The sequence below is a fragment of the Pundamilia nyererei genome, unplaced genomic scaffold (genome assembly GCF_000239375.1).
Source record: "Pundamilia nyererei isolate P.nyererei 1_Seehausen unplaced genomic scaffold, PunNye1.0 scaffold00214, whole genome shotgun sequence".
NCBI classification, from domain to species: domain Eukaryota; kingdom Metazoa; phylum Chordata; class Actinopteri; order Cichliformes; family Cichlidae; genus Pundamilia; species Pundamilia nyererei.
The window spans coordinates 173176-200594 of NW_005187615.1; the positions used below are offsets into that span (position 1 = coordinate 173176).

Sequence of the window (27419 nt, forward strand, 5' to 3'; positions counted from 1 at the left end):
TATTCTGATTCTGATTCTGATTTAAATGTTGTATAATATTCTATTATAGTAAAAAAAATAGGTGATAAAGAGACTAATATTTTTTTTCCTCATTATTGCAAAAATACTCGATGTCTTAATGTCTCTCTTCAGCTTGGACGCTTGGATCAAGTATAGCCTACACTCCAAACGCTAGGGGGCGACATTAGCCGATGATGACTATACGGAGGAGGAGGGAGTACTAGTGCCTTTGCACTGTAGAGGAAGACAGTTCACGTCTGTCCACATTCTGCGGCTTTTTCGGTTCGGTCTCTCGGTCGGTGGAAGAGCGAGACCTCTCACAGGAGGTGGAGTTCGCCGTGCTTAAGCTACGCGGGACCAGTCGTCTCTTGCGATGTTAACAGAGAGCTGAAAAGACAGACCTGCTTGCTCCAATACATGACAGGTAACTTTATCCAGTGTTGTGGTGTGCCTGTAGTAGCATCCAGCCTAGATTAAAAACTACAATCCCTCGTCGGTAGCGCTCTCTCTTGTGGTTAGCTAAACGTCAGCAGTCGCTAATGTGCGCCTGTAGAAAATGCAGCAAGTCGACAGTGAAATAAACACCTCCATCTGAAAACTATAGAAGCGTCTATATGAGGCGGGTTAGACTGTTTTTTTTCCATTGGAGGCTATTACACCCAATTGTCGAGTTAACGGAGATGTCGAGCTAGCTAGCTAGCACGCCAAGCCCTTTTTAGACATCAAACTACGAGACGGACCAGACTTCTGTCACTTTTTCATAATCTTTTTACTTCTCTTCCTGAAGTGATATTTTGGGGAATTATAGGGATAAAAAGGCCACATACCAACTAAACCAGCATAGTAATGGCTTAAAGGTTACCTTAGCTACAACCAGGTATTAGTAAGCTAATGACTGTTCGATGGCTCGTTCAGGAAGAAGAGTCACACATGAGAAGTGAGCTTTATGTAACAGCATTTCTTGGTGTGCTATAAGCTGCTTAACATAGTTCCCTGTCCCTGGGAAAGCGGTCATATGTTGTAATATACCACCACTACACTCCGAATGTGTTATGCAAGAGTTGTCAGAGTGTTTGATGGACTCTTATCTTATTTCCAGCGTACACAAGTCATGGAGCTCCACAGATCCTTGAGCTTGTGGATATTGTGTTTGTGTCTCGTTGGAGAAAGTTGGACTGAAAAGCCAAGTTCACCTACACCGGTGGACAGTCAGCTTGCTGAAAATGGAATGCGAGGTGAGTAATCAATCATGGCAATAATTTGTTATAGCAAACCGTGAAAGATGTAATTGTATCCCTCTTGACACACACTATACCGCCTGTTTGAGGACAGCAGTCTGTGTCACAACATTGCGATTGTGTGCAGGCACTAAATGTAGCCATGCTGAGAATAGTCTGGCTGGCATTTACCATTAAGCCCTGTCCTCCTACTTCGATCTAGCCACTGAGTCAAACAATAAGCAGTTCATCAAAAAAAAAAAAAACATTAGTGGAAAGAATGACTATTGGGTGAATGTAGGCATTTTATTTCCTGTAAATAATAGATTAGAATAATTATTTTCCAACTACTTGTAGCACAAAAGACAAAGGCGCACCAGCCAATTATAACCTTGTTATTTAGAAGTCTGCTAGTTTAATGATTTTTTTATTGGATTACAATGGATTTTTATTTTTTTACCTTGTAAATCGTTTCTATACTTTTTTGAATAGCAAACCAGTACCACTGAATTAATCATTTCTGCATTTTTATTATTGAACAGTGCAGTGAAATGGGAAACTGCCCAAATCGTCTACACGCATTAGTAGAGATGATGCACTTCAAATGTATTTTTCTCCTAAAAATTTCAGTGTGCCATATAATTTATTCTTGATGTGACAGTGATTTTTAAAGCTTGACTGGTATTCTAAATTATCATGGGAGACCGTGGAAGAAGGATTTATGGGGTGGAAAAGCTATGGGTGTATTCTTCATCTAAATGGAAGCTCACAGATTGACGTGAGTAACCTGAGCTCTTTAAAAAAATATATATATATATATGCAAATATCTTATCTTGTGTCTCTGGAGGTTTGCAAGCCAAATGAGAAAGAGAGAGAAGGCCAAGTTTGGCGTTTGAGAGTGTTACAGGTGGTAGACTTTTTACTGGAATAACTGTCTTTTTTTTTTTTTTTTTTTTTTTTTGTTTAACCTAAAGTGTGTTAACGTTGAAAGTGAGTAATCACTTTGTGGTATGTGGCTTTGCAAGTTTGCTAAAAGTTAAAAGCGTGCATGCTCACAAATGAACTTATAACTACACGGAAGTTCACCCACACTATCCTTCCTATTTCTATCTTTTGTGTTGTCATGTAGACCATAAGGTACACTTTGCAAGTTAAAAAAGTTTTATAGGCTTACAGACACAATATCATGGACAGAAATTATTTCAGGTATTTATCTGTGACATTTTTACTCTCTGTTCTCTGTCCTTAATTGCTAAGCCTGCATGTCAAAACATCCAGTTCTGGGAATTAACAAAACATGGATTGGTATGATGTGTTGATCAGTAGGAGGGGGCATTACACTGTAACCTCCGGCACAATGCAAGCCAAATGCCTGCAGTCTGTTATAGTTGAGAAAAAAACAAAAAAAACAATGTGGGTGTCATTGATTAATGAAGCCGCATGAGCTCATTTATGAAAGGGGAAGTGAGGTTATGTTTGCATACTGCTATACCATGTTATGGGAAAGATGGTACAACAAAAAGAAGAATCCTTGCCTGATAGTCAACACTGCTCAGTTTTCAACCTAGAATCAAGGTTTTTGTCAGTAATCTGTAGTGTGATTAAAAAGTTCCATAAAAATGTTTCTCCAGGAGTATGTTGTTGCTGTAAAAAATCCAAGTTCAGACCCAGAAAGGAAGTCTTGACCACTATTTCTTGTTGGCATGCAGGCAAGGCGTGCTTCCCTTTTAACTCTTTTCTTCATCGTTTCCTTTTGTGGTTAAAATTTAGTCAATTGTGTAGCAAAGCTTACTGCTTTAATATATGCTTCTTAATCTTACTTATGTTTTCTAAACTTGTTGTTTTGTAATATTAGTCATTCCCTTCATTGGTTAAAATAGTGTCTGAGATATACCTGAGATCAGAGCTGCATATAGTTCATACAAGATAGATTTAGAAGATAGATTTGAAATGAATAGAATATGAAGCTTTCATGAGTACTGTTCTTGTAAGTTTACCTGAACCGTGCTGCATTCAATCAAGGAATGCACACACACTCTTAAATCTGCCATTGCTGCACACATGCAAAAATGTTTTCCTCTTAATGGGAGTGGCGTCATCATCTCATATCTAGCAGAGGATCAGTAATCCCTCAGGAAGCAAAGTGACACAGGAAAACAGTGGGCACGCAGGGACATCATAAGAGATGTCCATTTTGATTTCTGTATAATTAGAGTCCTACATACGGATATTTTTATACAATACTAAAGCCTGTAGAATAGCAAACCTGAGTTTCTTGACATTAAACAGAATAGTTACAATGACATCTAAAATTATGATGCCTCTACACTCATCGATTCAGTTCAGTGAATGGTCTGTTTTTGGTCTACACATAGGTGTAGCAGATACAGTCAAAAGTACCTGCCTTTTTAACAGCCCGCAGTAAGTGAAAGGCCTTATATAAACAAGCCTTCCTATGCAGCCAAGGAATGTTGCAGTTCAGTTATCTTTGCTAAAGAGAGTGCTGTGGGGAAGCCAATTCAGCAGGGGACATTGAGAAGGTTTTCTGTCTTTTCTGCAGGAAAGTGCACACAAGATTAAAAGCTATTAGCCTTTATTGCATCACAGTGTTGCAGTGTTACAAATGAAGTGCCAAAACCAAAAAAGAACATCTTAGACATTATTTTTTACAAAAACCTCTAATGTTATATAAATGTTTTTTGTTTATCTGTGCATAGTTACATCTACTCTTTATCCAGTTGTACTTTTTTTGTCTGTTTTTGTTTGTTTGGTATTTTTGGTGATTGTAAAAAGTAAATTAGTAATTGTAGAATAAGGAAAAAACTAAATATTAGTCGACGAATTCGTGGACCTTTGTCACTTAACAACTTGTGGATATGACTTCTGTTTCTTCACCAGATTTTTGTCGCATTGATGAGCCACTATGCAAGGATGAAAATGCCTTTCTCACCTTTGAAGCTATCCGTAATATCCATAAGCAGATGGATGATGATGCAAACGGCAATGTAGATGTCGTAGAGACAGATGGCGTAAGTAACAACCTGAAAAGCCCTCTAAGTTAAACAAGACTGAAGTGTTGCTATACTCTAACAATATCAATTCTGCCCTCTGTGTTGGAGAAGTGAAGTGATATTGATACAAAGGGTTATCTTTCGTGTTTTATCTCACTGACACAGTTTCTAACTTGCTCTAAGAATAAGACATCCTTCTTTGGTGGGGTTTTTCTTTCTTTCTCTCTTCACAATTCAAAAGAGAGCTCTTTCTCCTGAAGTCTGTGAGTGAGGGGCAGGGATACAACCAGCTGAGATCCTGCTCTTAGTGAGGGAGTGTTCTAAGGCTTGGACACACTTCACTAGAGCTGAAGCTGACAGTGCTCGGAGCCTTATATACTCATTGTCATTCTCAAAATGCTAGTTTGAGAGGATTTGAGCTTTCAGACATTGCACATTGGAATGTGGGCAAACTGTGGTTATAAAGGTACTATTAACAATACTTAGGTAGGCTGTGACATATAAATTACACTCAGTTGGTACTAAAGGCCACAAACTGTGCCAAGAAACGATCACCCACACAATTACACCACCAACAGCAGCCTGAACCACTGATACAAGGTAGGATGGATCCATCCTTTCATATCGTCTCTGACAAAGTCAAATATCTAAATCACAGTAGGAATTGCGACTTATCAGAACAGGCATAGGTTTTCTTATCATGGTTTTTCTGTCCAATTTTGGTGAGCCTATGGGACCAGTAGCTCTGCATAAACACCACTGAAGTTGCAGCATTTTTACAAACCAATTCTGGTTCATCCGTTTCACTCAACGATCCGCTTTCCCCCTTCTCATTCTCCGTTGCCGCCATGCTTTTTCGGCCATGTGCGTATGAAAACAAAAGCATTGCGCATGCACGTTTTACCCATATTCTATCGCAATATTTTATTTTCTTATCGTTGCCTAACATTGTACCGGCATTACCATGAACGGTATGATATGGCCCAGCCCTAGTTGAATGAGTGTACCTAATATAGTGGCTATGCTGTTACTTTAAACCCTCTGTCATCTAAAATTTTGTAGATTTTGCTCCAAAGGTGGCCAGAAAATGACTGTCTAACTGGTAGGTTCATCCTGTTGCACTCCAGTGCTCTTGCTGATATACCTTTTTCCCTTGTCAAATAATTAACCTGGTGTATTTACTGGCTTAGAAAGCATAGCTGGCATTCTTTCTACCCTTGCCTGTCAGAGTTGAATCAAAGGTATTTTTGAATACTCTTGACAGCTTTTGTCATTACAGTAGAATCACAACCATGGAAAAGACGGTCCTAAAACAACACATGCAAATGAAGGCCTAGTATGAAGATGGGTGTGGTGTGGGAGAGTATTTCTTGCACTAAATCCTGTTGTAACTTGCATGTGATTTGTAGACAATTATGCTGCAGTTTCTTTAAAAAAATGTAGCACAAAGGGGATTTGTGAAGCCACAATCTGCTTTGTGCTTATGGTAGAGTAATACTGCACAGTACAGTAGTTCTCCTCAATAGCATAAATTATAAGCAAAACAGAAAAAAAAATACATATGCATATGTACAGTAGTGCAATGTTGCACTGTAAGCTTTAGTGTAAACTACAAGTTTTGGCCTCGAGAAAGCCGCCTCTGGTGACTTGATTCAGGTATGGTTCGGGCTCAGTCTGTGTTATGCAGCTGAGGCCAGATCAAAGCAGGTGGCACGATCACTGCTTTTAAGAGGGGCACTTGGCATGCAACCCCCCTAAAGCAAATAATGAAGAGAAGCACAGTGAGCAATCGTATGTGTAGTGGCTTTTAGCCAAGAAATGGAAAGCTCAAAATGATGATGAAGAGTACTTCAAGACAACCCTCTTTTTCTTGTTAATCATACAGTGATTAAATAAGGTGGGGAGTTGCTTTCTTTACGAGCAAGATGAAAGTGTACATCTGGTCTCTTAACAGTAACCTTGGTGACTCTGTCACATTATACAGGTCCTGCTAATTTTCCATTGAATATGTTCGGGAGTGCTGTATTTCACCTGCAGCAGAGACATCTTGCTGCACTGTAGTGAAATCTTCCCACACAAATCTATCAAGAAAGAAAGGCATCATGACTTATTACTGTCTTTCACCCATGACTCTGCTTTTGTGGGAGTGCTAGATGTTATGTAGGGTTCATTTTTAAAAACCTGGTGAGTGGGTTAGCCTACAATACAGTGGGCAATCAGCAATGTGGTTCCAAAAGCAAGTGAGGGACAATTACCATTTCAGTGAGAGTGCAAGTGGAATTTACATTACGATCAGTCTTTGGTACAGTTTAGTGAGCATGACACTGTCTTATTCTAAAAGGAATACAAAAAAAGCTGTTTTTATGATTAAATGTATAATAGTTTTGAACAAAAGTGAGAATGGCATTCTGTGTTGCACAATTAAATAATGAGGGGAAAATCCCTGGTGAGGTATTTATTAGGTTTTATTTCATGTTAAGCGAGTGAAGGCAATGGATATATCCCACAGGAGTTGCATTTAATTGCACTAAAACGATGGATTAACTATTACAGCAGTGAAATGGGTCACAGTGCTCACAATCAATAGAAACCCTAAACACCATTTACAAATGTGGTCTTTCCGCATTGTCACAAAGCAATGCACCTCTTTGTAGTAATGGTTTCATTAGAAGTGATCATGTTTTGTGGTGTCACAGCTTTGCAACATGAGAAGTTTGCCCTCATGGCGTTCTGTCTGAAAGGCTTTTTTTTAAACTATATGGCTAATGTTTTGTACACAACTCATGATATCGTTCTAAACATAGCCAAGTACTTTTACTGCCTAAATGTAAACAAACCCTAACTGAGAGCTCACCGTTTTTTCCCCACAGCCTCATCTTCATATGGGGTTTGTGACTTAACGTTTTCACTCTCGGTGTGAACCATGCATTTGCATTTTTTTTTCCAAGTTCCAAAGCTATCATATGACAACATGGCGATACCTTAGTTGTAGTGATTGCCCTACAGCAATATTGTATTGTAGGAGCAACATCAACAAGGTAATATACGGTGACACTCCCTTTCCTTTCACTCTTGATGTCACTCGCCCCTTTTAGCAGCAACATTTGTTTAGATAGTTTGGAGAACATGGCACCGATTACAATGGGTCTGATTTTTGTCTTACAAAGTTCACACCACTTCAATTAAGCAACTAAGTTTGATATACAAAGGTATCATCTTTCAAAGCCAACTTTAAGGACTTAAAGATGTGCTCAAAGTTTGGTCAGAATACGCTAGCCAATGTTTTGAATGCACTGTCAGTTTCAGTGGTGAAATTGCAGTTGTAAAACAAATGTTTTAACAGTGTAGCTATTTTGTCATGCAAGTCTTGTAAAAGGTTTTTGTTTGTAGCCATTACAAATGTCTTTGTCATACTGCAGTTCCTGAGAGAAGATTTAAACTACCATGACCCTAAGGCCAAACATAACAGCTTCCATGGGGATGACCAGTTCATCAGTGTGGAGGACTTGTGGAATTCATGGAAGGGCTCTCAAGGTACAGTTTTGTTGCAAAAAGGGCCTTTCTTTCACATCCATTTCTATGTAGAGTTGTATGTTGTAAACCTTTTTCTGCATACTTGATACCTCCAAACACTACTTAATGTTTGATATTGTAGCAGTGATTTTCATTTTTAATGAAGCAGTCTTAGTGACTTTGATTACCAGTCAGAGAATGGCAGAGCTTTTATATGCCTGTAAATAAAGGTTTATGTGCTTCCCTCTGACTGAAAGTGTGTGTTACAGCTTATCCATGCTTAACCCTTTCACTCAATTAACAAAGGCACAAAGTAGTTGATAAGATTGCATGCCCAGCAAAGTGCACTGTTCTGCCAGAGTGGCCCAGAGTTAAGATCGTTGAAGCTGTCAGCAGAAAATTCAGTCACACTTCTTTCTGACTCTGTCCAACCATACTAATGTATTCTATTATACTCACTCAGAGCACTTTCATGTGCTGTATCTGGCACTCACCTTTTAGCACCCTTTCCTCTGACTGCTTTTACCACAGTTTTGTTCACAGTACTGACTTACTCTGCATTGCAGTTTCTTGACAAAGTTTTAGAGGTTCTGAGCAAGGAAACAGGGTTATTGTACAAGGGAGCAATGTATTAACTTAGTCAACTCACAGTTTTGACTCTCTGCCAGGTGCTGGGGATCAGATTTGCCTTCCCCAATTATTCCTGTCAGCATGTTATGCTGCGGGGATCTCGTAGATCATTCAGGATGTGTATGCACACAGTCAAACAATGCATTTTGTGTCAACCTGTATTATGCAGTTGCAATAGTGATGCATTTTTTCTCAGCTGCAAGTGTTAGATTTGAAATGAATTGATGTTTATGAGGTTACAGCTGTTTCTCAGATAAGTTTTTACAGTGTAGCTAGAAAGGAGAACATTGGTTAAATTACTCCAGCCTTTGCTACAGTAATAGTTAATACTTAGTTTCAGATGTTGTGACTGCCTGAGGTCTATGAATCAGACATCAGGAAACACTTGGTTTCTTCCCTCTTGAATCTCTGCTGCCCTATATTCAAACATGCTTTAATTATTTCTGGTTTCAGAATTATATATTTTTTTGCCTTCAGTCTGTTTTTAAGCAAGTGAAACATTTTCTATCTAGTCGAGGTCATCTAACCAACTGCTGGCGTGAGAAAGGAAGTGTAATTCCCTTTCTGGATTGCTTTGACTAACTGTTGTGCTACACGACTCTTAAATTTGTCGCTGGAAAGCTACAGCTGTCCACATGATTCCTTGAATCTTTAGAAGTTGTGTATCATCTGCATAACAGTGGAAGCTAGCACTGTATTTGTGGATGGCCCAATGGAAGGCCTGTGGGGAACACCACACGAGAAGAGGGCTGAGAATGAGCTGAATCATCCATTTAGGAAATAAAACAATCTAACTGACAAGGAGGATTCCTTGAACATCCTCAAACACAGTGAACGATTACAGTCAAAGTTTCTCTTTTAAAACAGTTGTGTTAGAAAATAGCAAGACAGTAAAATATACTGCAGCTATTTATTGAGTTCTCTCTATGAAACGTGAATAAATATGAATTCTACTATTATAAAATGAATAAAAAAACAGAACGAATGAGGCTGGAGGACAAGCTGGCATGTAATTTGGTCTTTATATCTGGAACATTTGTGATTATAGAAATCCTTTGTCTTATATGTATTCAAAGCTAACACTAGTGACAAACACTGCTATAATGCCAGACATGCTTTTATGGGGTATTTTAATTTAGAAGCAGGAAGTTTTAGAAAGGAAATCCTGTTGAGTTACAATTGATTATTATCTGTGAAGACTGATTCAAGTTCTGATGTTGTCTTAAATATCAATCATGATATTTGTTAGCAGAATGTCCATCCATCCATTTTCTGTCATGTATCTGGGTCTTAATCCTGGGGCAGCAGTCTGTGCCAAGATGCCCAGACTTTCTTCTCCTCCACCTCTTCCAGAGGGACACCAAGGCATTCCCAAGCCAAACCATAAATCTAATCTCTCTTGTGTCCTGGGTCTGCCCCGGGGCCGCCTTCTAGTAGCACATGCATGGAACACCTCACCTAGTAGGTGTCTGGAAAGGCATGCTGGTCAGCTGCCCATAGATTCCTGACTTACTGTGGGGAAGTAAGTTTGACTCCGAGCCCCTCCTGAATGGCCGAGCTCCTCACTTTCTCTTTAAGGTTGCGTCGGCCAATCACTGGTGGAAGCTCATTTCCATCGCAGTTTAACTCTTTTGGTCACTACCCAGTACTCATATTCATAGGTGAGGGTGGAAGCAAAGATCAACCGATAAATCAGCTACACTCTCTTATTACTAATACACTCGTCTTACCAGCAGAATGTATCTGTCACATTTTTTTTATTGTTTGTAGGTTGTTATAAGAGTTGAAGGAAATACTTTTCATTGTAAATAATTGATCCATTATCTGTAGTTTGATTGGATTTTTTTCAGTGTTTATATTTTGGGCTACAGAAAAAATAATTGTCGCTTTGGGAACAACTAATGTGGTGCAAAATAAAGACTGAGAATTGTAATTATAGTGGATATTTTGTTTCTTCTTTTTGCCAACAGTGTATAATTGGACAGTGGACAAGGTGGTGGAATGGCTCATCAACTATGTGGAGCTGCCACAGTATGTGGATGCATTTCGCAAGATGAATTTCAATGGAAGTGCCATGCCAAGGTGTGACATCATCATGACTTTATTTTCCTTTCTTTCTTTTTTCAAACTGAACCGATCTATGAACCCTACACATCACTGTGTGTGATAAAGTGTCTTGGTTTACTTATTACTGTGGAGATATTTTTATGTACTTAATACAACTTTTTAAAGTCATTAAATTGGCTGTCTTTGTTAACCTGTTTTATTTTGATATGGGTTACTTTAGTTTACCTTTGATGAATTAAGGACTTGTCAAGTGATCGCATTACAATCTTTGTTGTGTATGTGTCTGTGTGTGTGTGTGTGTGTGTGTGTGTGTGTGTGTGTCCCCCGCTTTCTTCCTGCGAAATGAATGCACGTCTGGTCTCTTTCAGGCTTGCTGTAAAGAACACCACTCTGACACTCTCTATTCTGAAGATTTTGGATCGAAGCCATGTGCAAAAGTTGCAGCTCAAATCGTTGGACACCGTACTCTTTGGAGCACCACTGAGTATGTAACTTTATTTTTTGCAAGTCGTGTCTGACTTTTAGAAACGGCTTCCCCAGCAGACAGTCTATTATATGAATCTCTTGCGTTCAAATGTTTTACTTTGGAAAATAAGTTTCATTACCAACATGACCAACATCCTGCCCAATTTGGTCTACTGCTCTCATTTTCATTCGCTCTTTGTCCCTGTGAAGTGTTGTGGCCAGAGTCACCAGGTCTATGCAATGCTTGATTTATAGTACTGCACTAAATCTTAACTGTAGCTATGCCATAGCACCTTTCCAGAAACGCTACACATCACAGCAAAGCAGATCTCAATAACTCTTTGGTAATGAAATGTGGCGTATTGATTAGTGGAAGGATTATACCTCTGTGAAACATAATGTAATAGACTGTAATTGTGGCTAGCTTCCTCATTAGACTGAAGCAGTAACTCATAATTTGCCAGTTTAGCTTGTGTTTGTTTCTTCTGACAGGTGTAACAATCTGTGTATAGACTCTGTAAGTCCTACAGTCTTCTCCCCATTCTGAATTCCAGTTAATTTAACTATTCTTAAAGATTAATTGGCTTTCACTCATGACTCATGTTAGTAAAACGCAGACACAACAGTGTACGAGTATAAACAACATAACCCACAATTGTGAAAGGTGTATGCTCATTCAACCCAGTGCTATCATTTAAGCTTAGGAAATCCTGTACCACCTGTATCAATTTCAGGGACTCAGGAAGATTTAGACTGTTAGACCACACTACTCTGTATTCCAGACACATCACTCTGCGTACAGAGGCAAATAAACACTCCACTCATCCTCTTCTTCTCCACTATCTCTGCTCCAATTCTGCACTTGTAGATTGTAATCCTTTAGGGGTTTCTCAGTTTTTTTTAGCTCCTTAGGGATTTGTAACATCACAATGGATAGGTTGTCTTCGATATCATATGTCCTGTCAGCAGTGTAGATGTTTTTTTAAAAAAATTGTTTTGATACTGGAGAATTATTTCCCAGGAATTTCAAAGTAGAGTAAAGGTGTGTATTTAGAAGAGTTTATGAGATGTCAAAAAGAAAAAAAGAAAATCTAATAAACAGTCAGTGGAACCAGGTATTTGCTTTAAGCGCGCACACACACACACACACACACACACACACACACACACACACACACACACAGGAAAGGGGTGTGTGTCTGTCATGTGTCATTGTGAATGTGTTTTGTAAGAGTCACCCGCAGGAAGACATTAGCAAGGGCTGTCTGGCTTTGACAAGCTCTCAAAACCAGGGGGTCCCACTAACAGCCAGACTGACCAACTGTGAAGCGTAGCAGCATTTTAAGACACACTGCACAAAAGGTTGCACCTAATCTGGCCAACAGTTGTGTAATAATTAACCCAAGCTCGTTTGGGTCCTGTTATTTCCAGTTCTGTGGCTAATTACCTGTCACTTGATGCGCTCTTGGTGGTATTCCTGAAAGAAATTGAATGTTTTGTTCACTGTATGTAAAAGGAAATTGCCTACAATAAATAGCCCAGCAGAGGAGTGGCATCAGGAAATTGCATTCTCAGAGATAATGCCCTGTTTTTCATTTTGGCGTCTATGCTCAGTGAATAACTATGATGCACTAGACATGCATTTCAGTAAGCATGACTCATTTTGGGTTATTGTGTTCCAGGTCATTTAAGAGGTAAAGATCTGTTACTCAAGGTCACATTATTGGAGGAGCGACCACCAAAATAAGGTTTTTCTTCTGGTGCCTGTCAGCTAGACGTTATTGACCCATTTTGATCAAAACGAGGTGAAAAACCTATCTGTGTGCTTTTATTCTTACATCAATGTAAAAAGAGTTATTCTGTACATTATCTATGTATGGCAGGGGCAGAGAGTGATTAAAATTCTGTGGTTACTATGCATGGTTCTCAAGTGCCCACAACTTGCTGTTTATTCGTCTTATTCTGACAGGTGGTCTAAATATTTGGCCTGGAATAGGTAAAAAACTTACAGGCTTGTACTTCTGGATTGTCCAGTGTTGGCCTTCATTTTAAAAACTGTGTTTCTGCCCTCCAAGGCTACATGCAGGTCAGACTAAAAAGATATGGATATATTGTATGCAAAGTGCATTCCTGTTATTCTTACTTATTCAGTGGAACTGATAAGACTTGAGCTGTACAGGTACTTGAGATTTACAGCTTGTGTTGTAGAAGTTCTGTCTGTCGAGCTGGCACGATCTACTGATCTATTCATTTTACTTCCCTTTGTCTCACTCCAGGAAGTATACTGTTCTTTCCTGTATACTCCTACTCAGGTTTTGCAAGAAAAACTTGTGTAACTTGCAAAACTTTGAGAAACTACGCTAGCTGCTACATACATGTTATTTCTTCGACACATCAAATGACAAATATCTGTTGTTAGTTCCCAGCTTGGGTTTAACTTTAAGTTATTCTGTTAGTGGTTGTAAAGGGATCTGAATATGGGATGTGTTCTTACAAGTAGGATACTTGATTTCAAGCTATTGTGACTCTGAAAATCTATAAAACCCTCACAGTGATAACGTCAATGAATACTTATAGTTGCAGCTAAAGTTTGAGCTTTAGCTTCACATCTTCCCCAGATTAAAATAGGTCGTGTTAAGCTGTCTTTATCGTGGTCTTTTGCACTGGGTCCCTCTCACCGCAACCTGAAATTGTGCTGGTGAGCCTTCTATTTGTGTCACTCCACAGCAGTTGCAATATGACTATGAGATTCAAGTTTCACACCACATTCTTGTAAAATTTCTGTGTTGTTAAACAGCTTTATCCTATAATACATGTTGCTGACCAAAATGCATCTCCTCATCTATAGGCCTGCTTAATGACTTAGTTTCTTGTCTTACTAAAATGTAACCTCATGTCTTTTTATTTCATTCAGTGAATAGACATAACCACTTGAAGGACTTCATGCTGGTCGTGTCAATAGTCATAGGCATGGGTGGATGCTGGTTTGCCTACATCCAGAACCGCTACTCTAAGGACCATATGAAGAAGATGATGAAGGACCTAGAGGGCCTGCAGAGAGCTGAGCAGAGTCTGCATGACCTACAAAAGAAGTGAGGGTTTTTCCCAACACCAACACAAGCTCTATTGCATTTAATTGTATTTTCTGCACATGGCGTTCATTTTAGATTTAATATGAAACTGTTATTTTTGTCTTCACATGAGAACTTTTGAGCTTTTAATACATTTAAACTCATCATCCACTTGTCTGAGGATAACTCATACATTAAACTGTGTGCTATAATAATCAGCTGTAAACGGTTATTTCTGACATTAGTAGCTTATTAGCTTATTGAGCTGTAAACCTCCAACATTTACTGATTCTGGTGGAGGTCACAAGTGAACAGAAGATTTTTAGTTTCCACTTGAACATTCTGCTGATATCCAACCTTGAATGACAATCAAAGCAACGGCCTGACTCGTTGTAGCATGTTTGCAGGGTTACTCCCTAGTTCTTTTGCTGTCAACTTTCAATGTTTTTCTGGTTTGATTGTTTGGATTTGTATATAGTTTTTCCAGGTTTGCACACAATACTGGGAAAGGTTTGATTAATGGCATTCATTGTTCTCAAATAGGAACTTTTGTTACGTTATAAAAGACTGGCAGACCTGCTCTAGCACCGGGCACTTATGTGTTTATACTTAGTTATCATCAGGCCTCTATGGACCCATTCCACGGAGCGTTTTTATGTTCAAATATGATTTAAGCAGGTGACTAATTTAGTGAAGCCAAAGTCTTTGGATCAATGGTGGAAGGTTTGCTTCATGCATTCGTGAAGCTGTCTGATTGCATGAGGGTTTTTTTTCTGCTGTTTTATTTATTTTTCTGGCTTCATACACGAGCATGTCACAGCAAGTCACACATTAACTGGCTGCAGATGCATGTGATCAAGGCATGCTTACTTCTTTATTTAACAAACTAAAACACTGCTTATTACTGGTAGCATTGGCTGCAGTTTTATAGCCTCCATATCTGCGTAGTCGTAAAGGTAATTCTTAATTTAGTCTCCAGCCATCACTTCTGACCATACTCTGACAAATTGTTTAAAAGTACACATTGTAAGTACCAGTGATCAAAATCACACTTTTCTTTTAGAAGAGAAAAATCTTAGGAATTTGTAAAATGGTGGCCAAACCTCAGGGCTAAACCTTTTAGAATTTTAGAACTCTTTAAAAAACAGCTTTTGAATCGCACGTTTTATACTTTGCCCTTTCTTATATCTTATAATGCAAAATATTTCATACTCTGAGGAGTTTTTTGGCCATCGGATCATTCCAGCCTGTCTTGTGATTTAAGGTTTGAAATGAGATGAAATTTCAGTGTTTTAAAGTAAAGCTACATGAATTGGTGAATAAAAGAAAGGCTAATCTAACTATTTTAGTCCTGCTAATACCTGAAGGAATGCTCAGAATGTGCTTTGAAGTGCATATCCTATTTTGCCTTTCAAGGAGACTTGAACTCAGTTTTGACGTGATACATGAACCAAAGGTTTTTGAGCTTGAAGGTGCAAAGAGATTCCCATTTTATGGTTTTGCATCTCTAACACAGTTTATCCACTGGGGGAGAGGTCATCTTCAGGTAAATTTAAAAAAGTAATAAGCTCAGGCCACTGGAAAGAGCCACATAACTGCGTAACATTCTTGTCTTTATTCTTGAGAACAAAGGGAGGGGTGAACTCTTGTTGCAAATTTTTCTTTGACTGCCCTTATTACCCACATACGTTAATGTTTGTATGTTAAATGGGGGATAAATGGGCTGTTCAAGAGACAGGCTTTTGAAATATTCATTTTATGCTTTGTCAGTGCTTACTGACTGAACTGAAACTAATGTTTGTGTCTGTCATGGATTCTTGATTTTTTTTACAGTTGCACCTTTATCTCCTGCATCAGCATATTTTTGTAACAGACATGTTCTTTGTTAGTTCCTTTTCCTTTCAGTACACTAGGTGGAGGGAAAAGTGTTTTGTGGGAGTTTCCTGCTGAATTCCAACAAACAGTGCAACTGATGGCTTAAATGGGGACAAATCAGTGAGGTCAAATTCTGTCCTTCTGACGCTGCCAAGTTAGTCTTTGTGTTGACTCTGTGGATTTATACTTTGACTGTTTGTAAAACACCTGCCACTAGCATCTTTGAAGTGGATTTTGACTTTCCTTTTTTTGCTAAGCTAAGTACGCATAGTTAATTCTCCTCTACAGATCACAGTGGCAAACCTTAAGTAAATATTAAAGGCCAGCAAGTGCAGACATTATTTAGTATCCCATGCAAGTAAACAGTCTGCACCATGGTTGTGCGTAATACTTATTAGTAGTTTGTCTGTCTGCAGATAGTAGTATAGTGCTTTACAGGAACTGCTCAGATCCCTGAATTATGCTTGTTTGTTCAGCACTGCAGTAAAATTTGCCTGTTACAATTCAGCAGTGTTTTGTTCAGCTGCATTTTAAACTTCAACTCAGTTCATTTTGGCCATAGAGGTCATTTAAATTCTATTTAATTAAAAATATCTGAAATGCAAGTTGAGAGCTTCAGTGGGAACTGCAGCTGCCTCAAATCGGTGTGCTTTGAGCTTTGACCCTCTTGCTTTATGTGTAGTTGGCTCAGAGGATTGTGGGTTAGAGTGGCAGGAAAAGCATGCGGGCTTGTGCAAAAGTGTGACTGCATGCAAAAAGGGCGTTCTATTTTTGGCAATACTGCATGCGACTTTTTCTAGCATAATAAATGCTATGACAGAAAAGGCTAGACCACGGGATCAAATACTTTTGTTGAGTCAAGTCATTTCAAAACCAATAGTATGAGGTCATGAGGATTATAGGGCTGCATTACTGTGCAAGCATGGGTATTGTGTGCATTTCTGAGGCAATATGAATGCCAAAGAATATGCAGGTTCTGGTATAATAGGCTATCAGACAGGCAGCAGGTTTTTCAGGCATGCTTGTTTCAATAAGACCGCCACACAAAAATCAGCAGCTTGAGAGGTTTGTGCTCTGTCTTTAGTTGTGTGTTTCCTACTGATCCCTGCAGCCAGCTGCTCTCTTTCCATACCTTTAAGCAGATCCTGCGATGCTGTCAAGTAGCCTGGTCCAAACATGGCTTCACTGTTGGGAGACAGTGTAAGGAGGTTGTGACGAGAGCTGGATTTCCTGGGTGACTTTTACAACACTCTTTGACCTGGCCTCCCCCTTCACTGGTGGGCGAGTGTTTTAAGCATGACTGTTAAACATGTCAGCTGATGCAATTCACCCACATTTGAATTTGGGTGTGGTGTGCAGATGAAAGGCCTGAAAAAGGACAGGTGACAGGGACAGCTTGTATTGCATGTGAAAAAAACTTAAAGGTTGGGCATATAAGGCTACGTATGTCTTATAATATCAGTGTGTATTCAGTAACATTACCTGCAAAGTCTGCAGAGACATTGTGTCTGCATTCTTTAAGCTCTGTAATTCAGGTCATTTCATTCAGGAACAGAATTTGGCATCTACTCTGTGGACACTGTTACTCAGCCAGTGCTTTCAAATTTTAGCTAGAGAATGGCAGAGGTCAGGGTCGAAAGCATTAGCAGGACTGCCCACCAGCAACATTTTCCATAGCTCATGGTCTGGATCAAGTTTCAATTCTCTGCGCTTGTGTACTACTTCTGCTGTTGTGTTCAGCCTCAGTGGGGGAAAGTGCTGCTCCCTGGTGACTGAAATGTGTTTGTACGTTCTGCCCTTGTGCCACATGTTTAACAAAACAGAAATTTGAAAACAACAGCATTTATTTTGTTGTATCACAGTATATGTAGTACTGTAGTTCTGGGACTTGTCATATTCATCAGGCTATCAAGCCCAGTGACATTTTTCAATTGAAAAATATTACAAAGTCCTGCATAAATGTAACCACATCACCGGTTTAGTTGGACCTGAATGGTTACAGATGAGAGTATATCGGAATGGTGTGTGTCTCAGTGAAAACAATCGTGTTATTGGTGACAAGCCCGCTTTCAAAGGCTTTTTTTTTCCCTTTTTTTTTTTTTTTGTTTTAAAGGCTAGTCTAATTATATCCACCACTTGCATGTTCAGAACTCTACAGGAGCACTGGGTGCCACACTGTACTGTTCTAAACTTAAATCCTGACAGCTGTTCTCTTCTTGGCTCTGCTTCCTCTGATGTCAGATTATTGTGAGCTGCCTAGCAGCTGACCACAGTCCTTTGCTCTTCTACATGTTAGCTGTTTCTGGTGATGCATGGCTGATGCAATGCCTACTATGGCATGCAATCTAGGCACCCCTAGTAAACATTTCTGTTGATTTCAGCACAAGATAAACTTTCTAAAAGAAATAATGTCAGAGAGAAAACCATCTCCTTAATGTGTTTTGCAATTGTTGAGTAAAAAAGAACAAGAAACACAAAAGATTTAAAATTTGATTCCAGGTACCTTTTACCAAACGTCAAAGCTTTATAAATCCTCTGCCTCTCTAATACTTGTCATAACAACTAGCACTCAAGGGCTCCTTTAAGCCGGTGCAGCACTGAGCACTGCCCAGAAAGCAGGAAAAGCCTTTTTTGAAGACGCCAAAGCATTTAACCTAATTAAGAAATGGTATTTAGCAGGATCGGTGGTGGTCAAGTTAAGGTCTGGAACACTGAAAAAAACTGATGCTACTAGGATAGCTGGAAAGGTAAATCAAAATTTCTCTTTGACTAAAAAAATCCTTGGCAGACTGATGGTGCATTTTTTCCACTGTGCAGTCTTCAAAATCCTGCTTGCTTAGCACAAAATTCAGCATTAAAGCCATGCATATAAACCTCTAAACAAGCCTGATAAAGTCTAGAAATTAATCCTGAGGTTGAAGGATAAGATTAAAATAGAACTTATTTGCTGTGATGAGCAAAGGTATGTTTGGAGATGAAAGGGTGCTACAGTTACACAAAAAGAACTTTCCAACTGTTAGTACAAGGGTTGATTGATCATGCTTTGGGCTTGTGCTGCAGCCAGTGGTACATGGAACATTTTCACTGATAGAGGGAGGAATGTACTAAATAGCTGAATAATATAAAGGCAGTTTATTCTGGGAGCAGTCTGTTGCTAAAAGCTGAAGATGACAAGAGTCTGGATTATACAACCGGATAATGATCCTAAATATACCCTAAAAATGCACCATGGACTACCTCAAGAGGATCGACCTGAATGTTTTGCCTTGGCCCTCTCAATCCACTGATTTAAATATAATCCAAAATTTTTGATTAGACAACAAAAGAGCAGTGACTGCTAGACAGCCAACAATCTGTAACAGAAATTTTGACCAGGGTTGCTCAAACCTAAGCACATCTCCATAGTTCATAGAAAATAACAATAGCTCCAACACGGCTTCAGTTGCTTGGGCTTAGTAAGCAGCCACTGACTAAAAATTGAGCATGACCTTTGGTCCTTTTTTCCTTAGGTTGCAGATTGCCCAGGAGGAGCATCGAACAGTTGAAGTAGAGAAGGTAAATCTCGAGCAGAAGCTGAGGGATGAGATAAACGCTGCTAAGCAGGAGGCCCAACGATTGAGAGAGCTGCGTGAAGGCACAGAGAATGAGCTGAGTCGCCAAAAGTATGCAGAAGAAGAGCTCGAACAGGTAATGGTTGCAGTCTGATCAGTTACATTTAAACGCAATCTGTAGTCCACAAAGTAGAAGCAGTGAATTTGAGTAAATAGAGAAGAAGACTTCCAAGGTGGCATCGGCACAGTATGTTTAGGTCTTTCAGATTCACACTAGCTATAGTGTAAATACACCCACTCAAGTCTTTGTCCTTTGGAATTTGGCAGAAGCAGCACAGTTCAGCCCACGTACATAAGTGAAACTGTTTGTGCTTGGAGGATTATCACAGTGCACTAATTCTGATGCTTTTGTCACATTTGTCTGTCCTGCTAATTTGGGATTAAGCAGGGCTTCTACAGTCCATATATGTGCTGTTTTCATTAAATACAAGCCTGAACTTTACTAGATTTGAAACCCCTGCTGCGTAGTACCAGTTGTACCCATTTAAACAATAGTGCAGGTAATCGTGGATATAGGTAATTAACAGGTAAATGGTGGCCAAACCTGCGTGATGCCGAGACTCTCCTGATGTGTGCAGTTGAGAAGGGGCAACTATGGAAATGTTCAGACTTGATTTTACATAAATTGTCCAAAATTCATGTTTGAAAATGGGGGGCCATTTACGTAGACACCTTCATTCAGGTTTGAGGTTACATCTGAGCTTTCAGTGTGTGGGATTGGGTTATTTGTGGATATGGAAAAGGCTAAAAATTGTTGGCAGATTGTGGGTCCATTTTTCCTTATGTGCTCATCTAGTATGGCTAATAGTTGAAATTTGTTGCAGGTGCGCATGGCATTGAAGAAGGCAGAGAAGGAGTTGGAGTCACGGAGTAGCTGGTCGCCACCAGAGTCTCTACAGAAATGGCTGCAGCTCACCCATGAGGTGGAAGTGCAGTACTACAACATCAAGAAGCAAAATGCCGAACGGCAACTCCTGGTGGCCAAAGAAGGGGTTAGCATGAAAAATATATATACATTTCCTTGTGTATGTTAAACAAATAGAATATCATAAAGATAGAGCTTTATGTTAATAATTTAATATCCAAAAATGGTAAACTTCCACAAATTCTGTATTCATTACCCATGAAGCTTTTCCTGTTCTTAAATATTTGGTCAGTTGTTGTAACCTGGGCACCACTTTCCACTTCCTCCTGCTTACCTTGATAAGTCCTTGGTCACTTGCTTTCGCAGGCAGAGAAGATAAAGAAAAAGAGGAACACTCTCTTTGGGACTTTCCATGTGGCTCACAGCTCCTCCCTGGATGATGTGGACCACAAAATATTAGCAGCCAAGTAAGTTAGAGACTCTTAATTGTGCGTTGATATGTTGTTAAAAAATAAAAGCTGAGGAAAGATGATTTCATACATACATTTCATACATTCTCCTCTTTGCAAAGTTTTCTTTTAAATACTTTCTTCTGATCTTTTGCAGACAAGCCCTTGGCGAGGTGACCGCTGCTCTGCGAGAGAGGCTGCATCGCTGGCAGCAGATAGAGATTCTAACGGGTTTTACCATCGTCAACAATCCAGGCCTCCCATCACTGGCCTCGGCCCTCAACCTCGACCCCACTTTCATGGGCGGCAGAGCTACACCTCAGCACTTCATCATGTCTGACGACATGGACGACATGGACGAGGATATCGTACCCGGAACTCTGCCATGTAAGAGTTCCTCCGAAACGCTCAGCCTTTCAGTGGGGATTAGCAAAAAAATCCCTAAAGCTTCCTCCAAGGCTCTGCTTGGGAAATCCAAAAATCAGCTCACATGACAATTTGGACCTAATGCTACATGTATTATTGTTGCCTCCATGGTGCTGACGGTAGTGGGGGTTAGACATGTCGAAAATGAGTATTGAATGGTGTTTTACACTTCACACTATGTAAATTCAGATAATTGTCTTGTTGTTTTACACACGATACCACTTGCCTTTTTGTTAACTGTTATTTTGGATACATTTGTTTAATTCATTCAGTAAATTATTGAAACTGAAGATTGCCATGATTTTCCTCTGGAAACTGAAACCCAAAGAAAAATATACTTCTTAAAGAGAACAATTTTTTGTGTTGACCGATTTGTAGTGCTTGTGTCATGTTACGTGTTATAGATATGTTGGATCAGTTTTTTTTGGTTTTTTTCGAAGGATGCCAAAAAAGGAAATACTTCAGATGTAGTCACTGCCAGAATTATATTCCTATTTAGGACCAAGATAGGAACACCAAAAAACACAACTCAAATTCTTACACACCTTACAGTTCTTGTAGAATTCATACATTTTTATACATATGTCGGTTTCAAATCATATTTGACTTTATATGTTAGGTTATGGGTTTAGGTAACTGGAGCTCCAATTTGCTGCACAAGTGAACAAGTGTTTAATCAACATTAATTACACTGCCTGTCTCACTCCCCTCTCTCCCTCCACCACTTCTCTGGTATTTGGCTCCCACTGCTGTCTCATTGGTCCAACTACAGATGGCAATCGACTGTTGGAACGGCGAGCTAGTGACCTGTGGTCCATTGGTTCAGACTGTCAGCCCGTGTGGAAATATCCTGGTTGGCCATTTATTCATGCCCCACTTCAGTCCTCAGTCTGACCTTCCCATCTCCGCTTTTGCCTAAAAAGAGTTTTCATACATTTTAACTGGCAGTATGCTCCAGATGGACCCAGCTGTAATAAAAAAAAAAAATAAAAAAAAACCTTCTCCATGCTGCCTTCATTTAAAAACACCCCTGACCTGACCTTAGTTGCTTGCTTGGTATTGAAATCCTCCTCCTAAATGTTGCCCCTCCTCCAGACAAACCCCTTTTTTCTACTCCACTATTGTTTTGTATTTGTTTTTCTTTTTTAAAGAAACAATCTTTTCCTATTTAAACTTATTATATTCTTATAATTTGCCTTTTATTAGATGGAAAGATTAAACAAGTGTTGGGATTTTACTGATATGCATCACTATTGTGGAGTAAAGAGGCTAAAATTTGTGTATTTTTATATTTAATAATGTGTAACGTTTCCAAAGACTAAAGCATCTTTTCAGTAATTTTCTCATTGTTCTCACTTTTTCCATCAGCCATTTATTTTATGTTAATGTTACTACCGCTGTTATTTTGTGCCAACAGCTCCCAGTATGATGTCTCTGCGCCAACGCCACATTGATCCCCAGCTGGCCCTGGGCTCCCAGAGGTTGGTAGAGAGTTGCCTGTTGGCAGGGCAGCAGGGCGAGGGAACCCCCTACCATTCGAGGCCTAGGGCTACCTTCAGACATTCACGCAGCCACTCGTTTGGGCAGCTCGATTGTCTCCCTCTGCCTCCCCTCTCCTCGGCCGTTTCTCACCCGTCCATAATCTTTACTTCCAGCCAAATTCCTCAGTCGTCATCATCCTTATCCTCATCTTCTTCCTGCTTACCCAGCTTTGTGGGTGGCAGTGCAACCCCTCATTCCCATGCATACCATGCTTCTTTCCAGCCCATGGATCCTATTCCTGATTTGTCATTCTCAGATGTCTCCAAAGTGCACTCCTCGTGCAGCGACAGTTTCGGGTACCCATCTGTCTCCATTCTCCACACACTTTGCATGTGCGTGGGTGTTTTTACACCACCTGTCATGGTTTTACCTTGATAACACATGTAGAGTAGATACACTTCCCTTAGTATATTCATTTTGTTATGTTTCCATTTTATTTTGTAATTTTTTTTTCTTTTATAAAATTTCTCATCCTTTGCTGTTTTTAAGCCATTACAGAGACTTTGCATTTACTCTCTTTCAACCTCTCAGTGTTCCTCCTGTTCTTTGCCTGCTCAACTAACAAGTGTGGAGCCGCACTATCCAGCCTGTGCCCTGCGTGTCCGTGACTTTCAAGGCATAGTGTAGATAAACTCAAGCATGCAAAGCTGCTTTTAAACATTCCTTGGATCTGATTTTTCCTTCTCTAACTTGTGAATTTTTCTTCCTGCAGGGATCTAAATCGCTCCGACTCAGACTCCTCTTTGTCCCTTTCACAAGTTGGTGATCGACTGTCTGCCTACAGCTCCAAAGGCCACCTAATCAAGCCCACTTCTCTCATGCACGGCCTGTCCAACCGAGCAGATGATGCCGTCTCACTGCATGCTCACACCCCCAATGGAGGGACCCGTGTTCATGAGGGAGGTCCCGACAGCCCCATACTCATGAAGAAGGTGTACAGCCTGGGAGAGATCAACAGTCTGTCTGAGTCATCTCGCTCACTCAGCCCAAACTCCACTGAACCTGACACACCATCACCAACAGGAGGGCAGGTAGGAGTGGTGGGAGCTAAAGCCAACAGCCGCATCCCACAGCTGTCCTCCAAGAAGAGCCCTCTAGAGGAAGATAGTGGTTCAACAGGAGAAGACACAGATTCAGCTGCCAGCCGTAAGAAACATACCTTCAAGATCTTCAAAAAACAGAGGAAATAAAAGCTAAATGAACTATGGGCTACCAAAGCTGTCTGACTGTATTCCTCTGTCTAACCTGTTTTTGTTATGTTTTTTTTAGTTTCTAGTTTTGGGGGTTCATTAATGGTCACATGATGGCAAGATTTTTTGTCATTGAATCTTTTTGTAGGTTACAACACCTACTTTGAGAGACTGTGGACTGTTTTACCCAGCTTTATCTGCTTACACTTGGTCAATGTTGAGTATGTGGGGAATGGGCAGGTTTGTATATTGGAATGTAAAGTATTATTTATTCTGCAGGAACTTGTGCCAGTGTCAAAGGGAAATATGTCTCCCACTTGTTGTTTCCTTTTTTTCCTTCTTGTTCTACAATCTATAACATTTTGCATGTCTTCACTTTTGTTTGACAGATACTCGAATGCTCTAAGTGTTTGCTTGGTTCTTGTTGTTAACCTGCTTAGACAACACTTGTTTCTTTTATTACTATCACAACACCTACAAGTCCAAAGTGAATGCGCACTCCTGACTATTTTCTTTTTAATGATGGGTACACTTTGTCTGTTTTCTTTTTGTTGATGTCTTGTTTGCGGAGAAAATGACACATTCAGGGGATCTTCAAATACAAGAGATGTATTAGAATGCTCCTGTATATTACCTTTGGCTGTAAAAACAAATGTTGCGTGTTGCTATTTGAACTCAGTATATTACGATGCCTTCTTAGGGCCATTCTAGGGAATAATAATAATAAAAAAATAATAAAAAAGGATCAGGGAGGGGGTGATACTCTGAAAAAGAAAAAATCCTAACTTTTATGATGTCTTAGGTGGAAAATTTCTTTTTAAAATGAATGCAAAAAACCCCAAAAACTATAGTCTCACATTGAAGTCACAAATATAGAAAAATAAAAATGTTCCTCTTTTTGTAAAGCAATCTCATCACACTAGATGGTGCTTTGCCTCTATTATTCCTACTGACATTATTCAGATGCAGTCAGCAACTATCTGGGAGCCCATAATATCACATTAAGTATAGCTGTTTATTGGGTTATTCAGAAGAAATATACTGATTTGCATGAGATGCTTTTGTGTAAAAGTTATTCTTGCATCACGCCTCAACTTGGCCATTTTCTGTTTAGCAATAGAAACCACATTTTTAAAAAGATAAAATAAAAATAATTATTAAGGGTTTTAATGTTTTTCTCAGAATATTAATCAGTTATCTTTTTTCCACATAGAACAGCCCTAATAAGCTGTCCTAGTGTATCAGCATTAACTGCTGGGTCTAAATGTATTTGTATTGCACCCTAGAGGTAAATTCTTGCAAAGTATCTAAAGGACCAGCATCAGACCTTTTGCGGTTTTGAGTTTTAGTGCATTTGAAAAATGGGAGAGTGAAGAATGTCTCTTCTATCTCTTTGCTGAAGTATCCAGCTTATCTTAAGGACTATCACTGATTAAACTGGGGGTTTACGCACACCCTCACTGAACCATACGGTTATCAGGTGTTTGAAGACTAAAAATAGGGTGTATATAGAAAAAAAAAATTATTAGGCAATAAATTACCAAAATGTTTGAAGTGGCAGCCATGAAATGCAATGGTATCTTTAGGTATTTAATTTTAAAGTTAGGATACACATTGTGAAAAGAAAATGCTAGAGATGCTTGCTTTCTACACCTGTATAGCATAAGAAAATGTACACCTTTGGGTTTGTTTTGTAAGAATAGCCCCTTGAAGGTTAACCAGGATCCCACAATTTTCACGTAATGTGGATTGGGCTATGCTGTCCTGTCTTTTAGTTTTATTATTTTGTTTGTCTTTTTAGTGGACATTAAAAGATCCACAGCAGTTTTTCAGTGAGGATTGGTTGTTGGTAAGGGCTATAATTAAGGAAAGTATTTTGCTCTGTACAAGACTGAAAATTTAAAGTTGTAACTACTTCTGGTTAACGTTTTATGGAGGCAGGAAGTCAATCATGTAGAAGTGCCAAATTGTGATTTCTGTCAGAGGCCTTTGTATTTGTAGTGTGTTCTAAACCTTGAGCCCCTTTTGCACAGAAGACAAAAGTGCATGATGTATACAGTAATGTATATTCAAAGATGAAATGCTGAATGTCCGAGGGTATATCCTGTATCAGTACCGTATGTTTACATTTGTAACAAATAATTATTCTCAGATAAGTACAACAAAAAAAAAAACAACCTTGTGCCAGTTTTAATGTTGATTGCTTCATTTGAGCACAAAACTATGCATCTAGTTGTAGGTAATTACTAAAGTAGTAGGGACGCCAGTACACTTAGGGTGCTCCTGACCAACGAACAACCAAAAAGTGCTGCAGAAGACACAAGAAGTCTCCCCCAGCCTCATAATGTAACAGGTGGTTTGGATTTATAAGACACGTTTAAATATTTTATTTAAAAAAATAAGACGAGCTTAAAAAAAATAACAATTTCCTACTGGTACTTTTTTTAAAGTGTCATTTGTACCTTTTTTGCACGACAGAGCTGTAAATTGATTATGCCATCTGAATGTGTGAGTGTGTCTGTCTGCTCCCGGTATAATGCACTATAACGTTGATGCATGTCAACTGTCATAACGAAACCTATATTGGGTTAAAAGAGTGGATCAGCTTAAGCTCTTAAGTCCTTCACCCTACTTTTCTCGTTGTCTTTATTTTGAGCTTCTATTTATGAAAACCTACAGTATATTTGTACAGGGAAAAAAATCATTTTGCATCTAATGTTGTGGTCTAAACTTTGATGGCACTCCTGCATGAAAGCAATAAACTATTTTGAATGAAAGGTGAGCTTCTTCTCCTAATACACAGCACTTTGATTTCCTGCTGTAGATTCTTTTTGAATTTTTAGATTTGACTATAAAGTTCGCACCAGCACCAAGAATTCAAATGTAGGTTGTGAAATGTAGATTCAGGAAACGGTGAAAGATACTGGGTTACCTTTTGTTATATTATCAGCAGTGAAATGCAACCAAATCCAGAGAGCTCCACGGAGGTGTATATAGTAAGTGGGTGGAGCTTTGTGCTGTCAAATATTTACCTAGGAGAGTAGCTGAGTTAGAGCAGGATAAGATCCGGGTCTTGATGCTTCTGTTTCACTGCAGCAAGATTATTGCTTGGGCAATGGATTTTCATACACTGTACAAATATATCTATCAGCTTTGCCTCACGATGCAGGTAGGAGAAGGTTTGCCTTCATCAATAATTCACTAATACACTGGTTCCTTCTAGTGTAGTCTTCTCAGGAAAATGTATGCTTGTCTTATGTCACATACAGGTTGTTTGGGGTTTAGATGAGGTGAAAATCCTGAATCCTCCAGAGGAGGCTTTGCCAGACCATCTTTTGCAAGTACTCTACTCTTGTGATGAACCTGCTACAGTACAGCTGGACTGTGTTGTATCCTTTGAAACTGGCACCATAAGCACATTTCTGCTAAGACAGTGGAACTGTGTCCCAGGTGTCAATAAAATAAGGACTGTGAAGCTGAATCTGC

The 27419-nt window shown here is 39.3% G+C and overlaps 1 protein-coding gene across 4 annotated transcripts; it reads left to right on the forward strand.

Annotated features, from left to right (window-relative positions):
• Positions 1-202: 202 nt before the first annotated feature.
• On the forward strand, positions 203-26710 carry stim1a (stromal interaction molecule 1a). Of its 4 annotated transcripts, none has more exons than XM_013914655.1 (14): positions 203-424; positions 1100-1235; positions 4117-4247; positions 7649-7763; positions 10343-10454; positions 10808-10923; positions 13819-13996; positions 19360-19537; positions 20286-20453; positions 20693-20793; positions 20933-21162; positions 21974-22054; positions 22619-23039; positions 23456-26710. In XM_013914655.1, exons 2-14 carry the CDS (start codon positions 1112-1114, stop codon positions 23931-23933), a joined length of 2433 nt encoding a protein of 810 aa, XP_013770109.1. In that variant the 5' UTR covers positions 203-424; positions 1100-1111; the 3' UTR covers positions 23934-26710. The 4 variants fall into 4 exon arrangements, with proteins under 4 accessions (XP_013770109.1, XP_013770110.1, XP_005748175.1 ...); XM_005748118.1 differs by having other exon boundaries at positions 206-424; positions 22619-22682; XM_013914656.1 differs by lacking the exon at positions 21974-22054 and having other exon boundaries at positions 204-424.
• The last annotated feature ends 709 nt before the right edge of the window (positions 26711-27419 follow it).

Excerpts from the sequence above, each read along its gene's own strand:
- stim1a (XM_013914655.1), top strand. The coding sequence starts at position 1,112 with ATGGAGCTCCACAGATCCTTGAGCTTGTGGATATTGTGTTTGTGTCTC. Across the intron at positions 13,997-19,359 it reads CTGCATGACCTACAAAAGAA|GTTGCAGATTGCCCAGGAGG; the intron begins GTGAGGGTTTTT and ends TTTTTTCCTTAG. Across the intron at positions 22,055-22,618 it reads GCCCGTGTGGAAATATCCTG|CTCCCAGTATGATGTCTCTG; the intron begins GTTGGCCATTTA and ends TTGTGCCAACAG.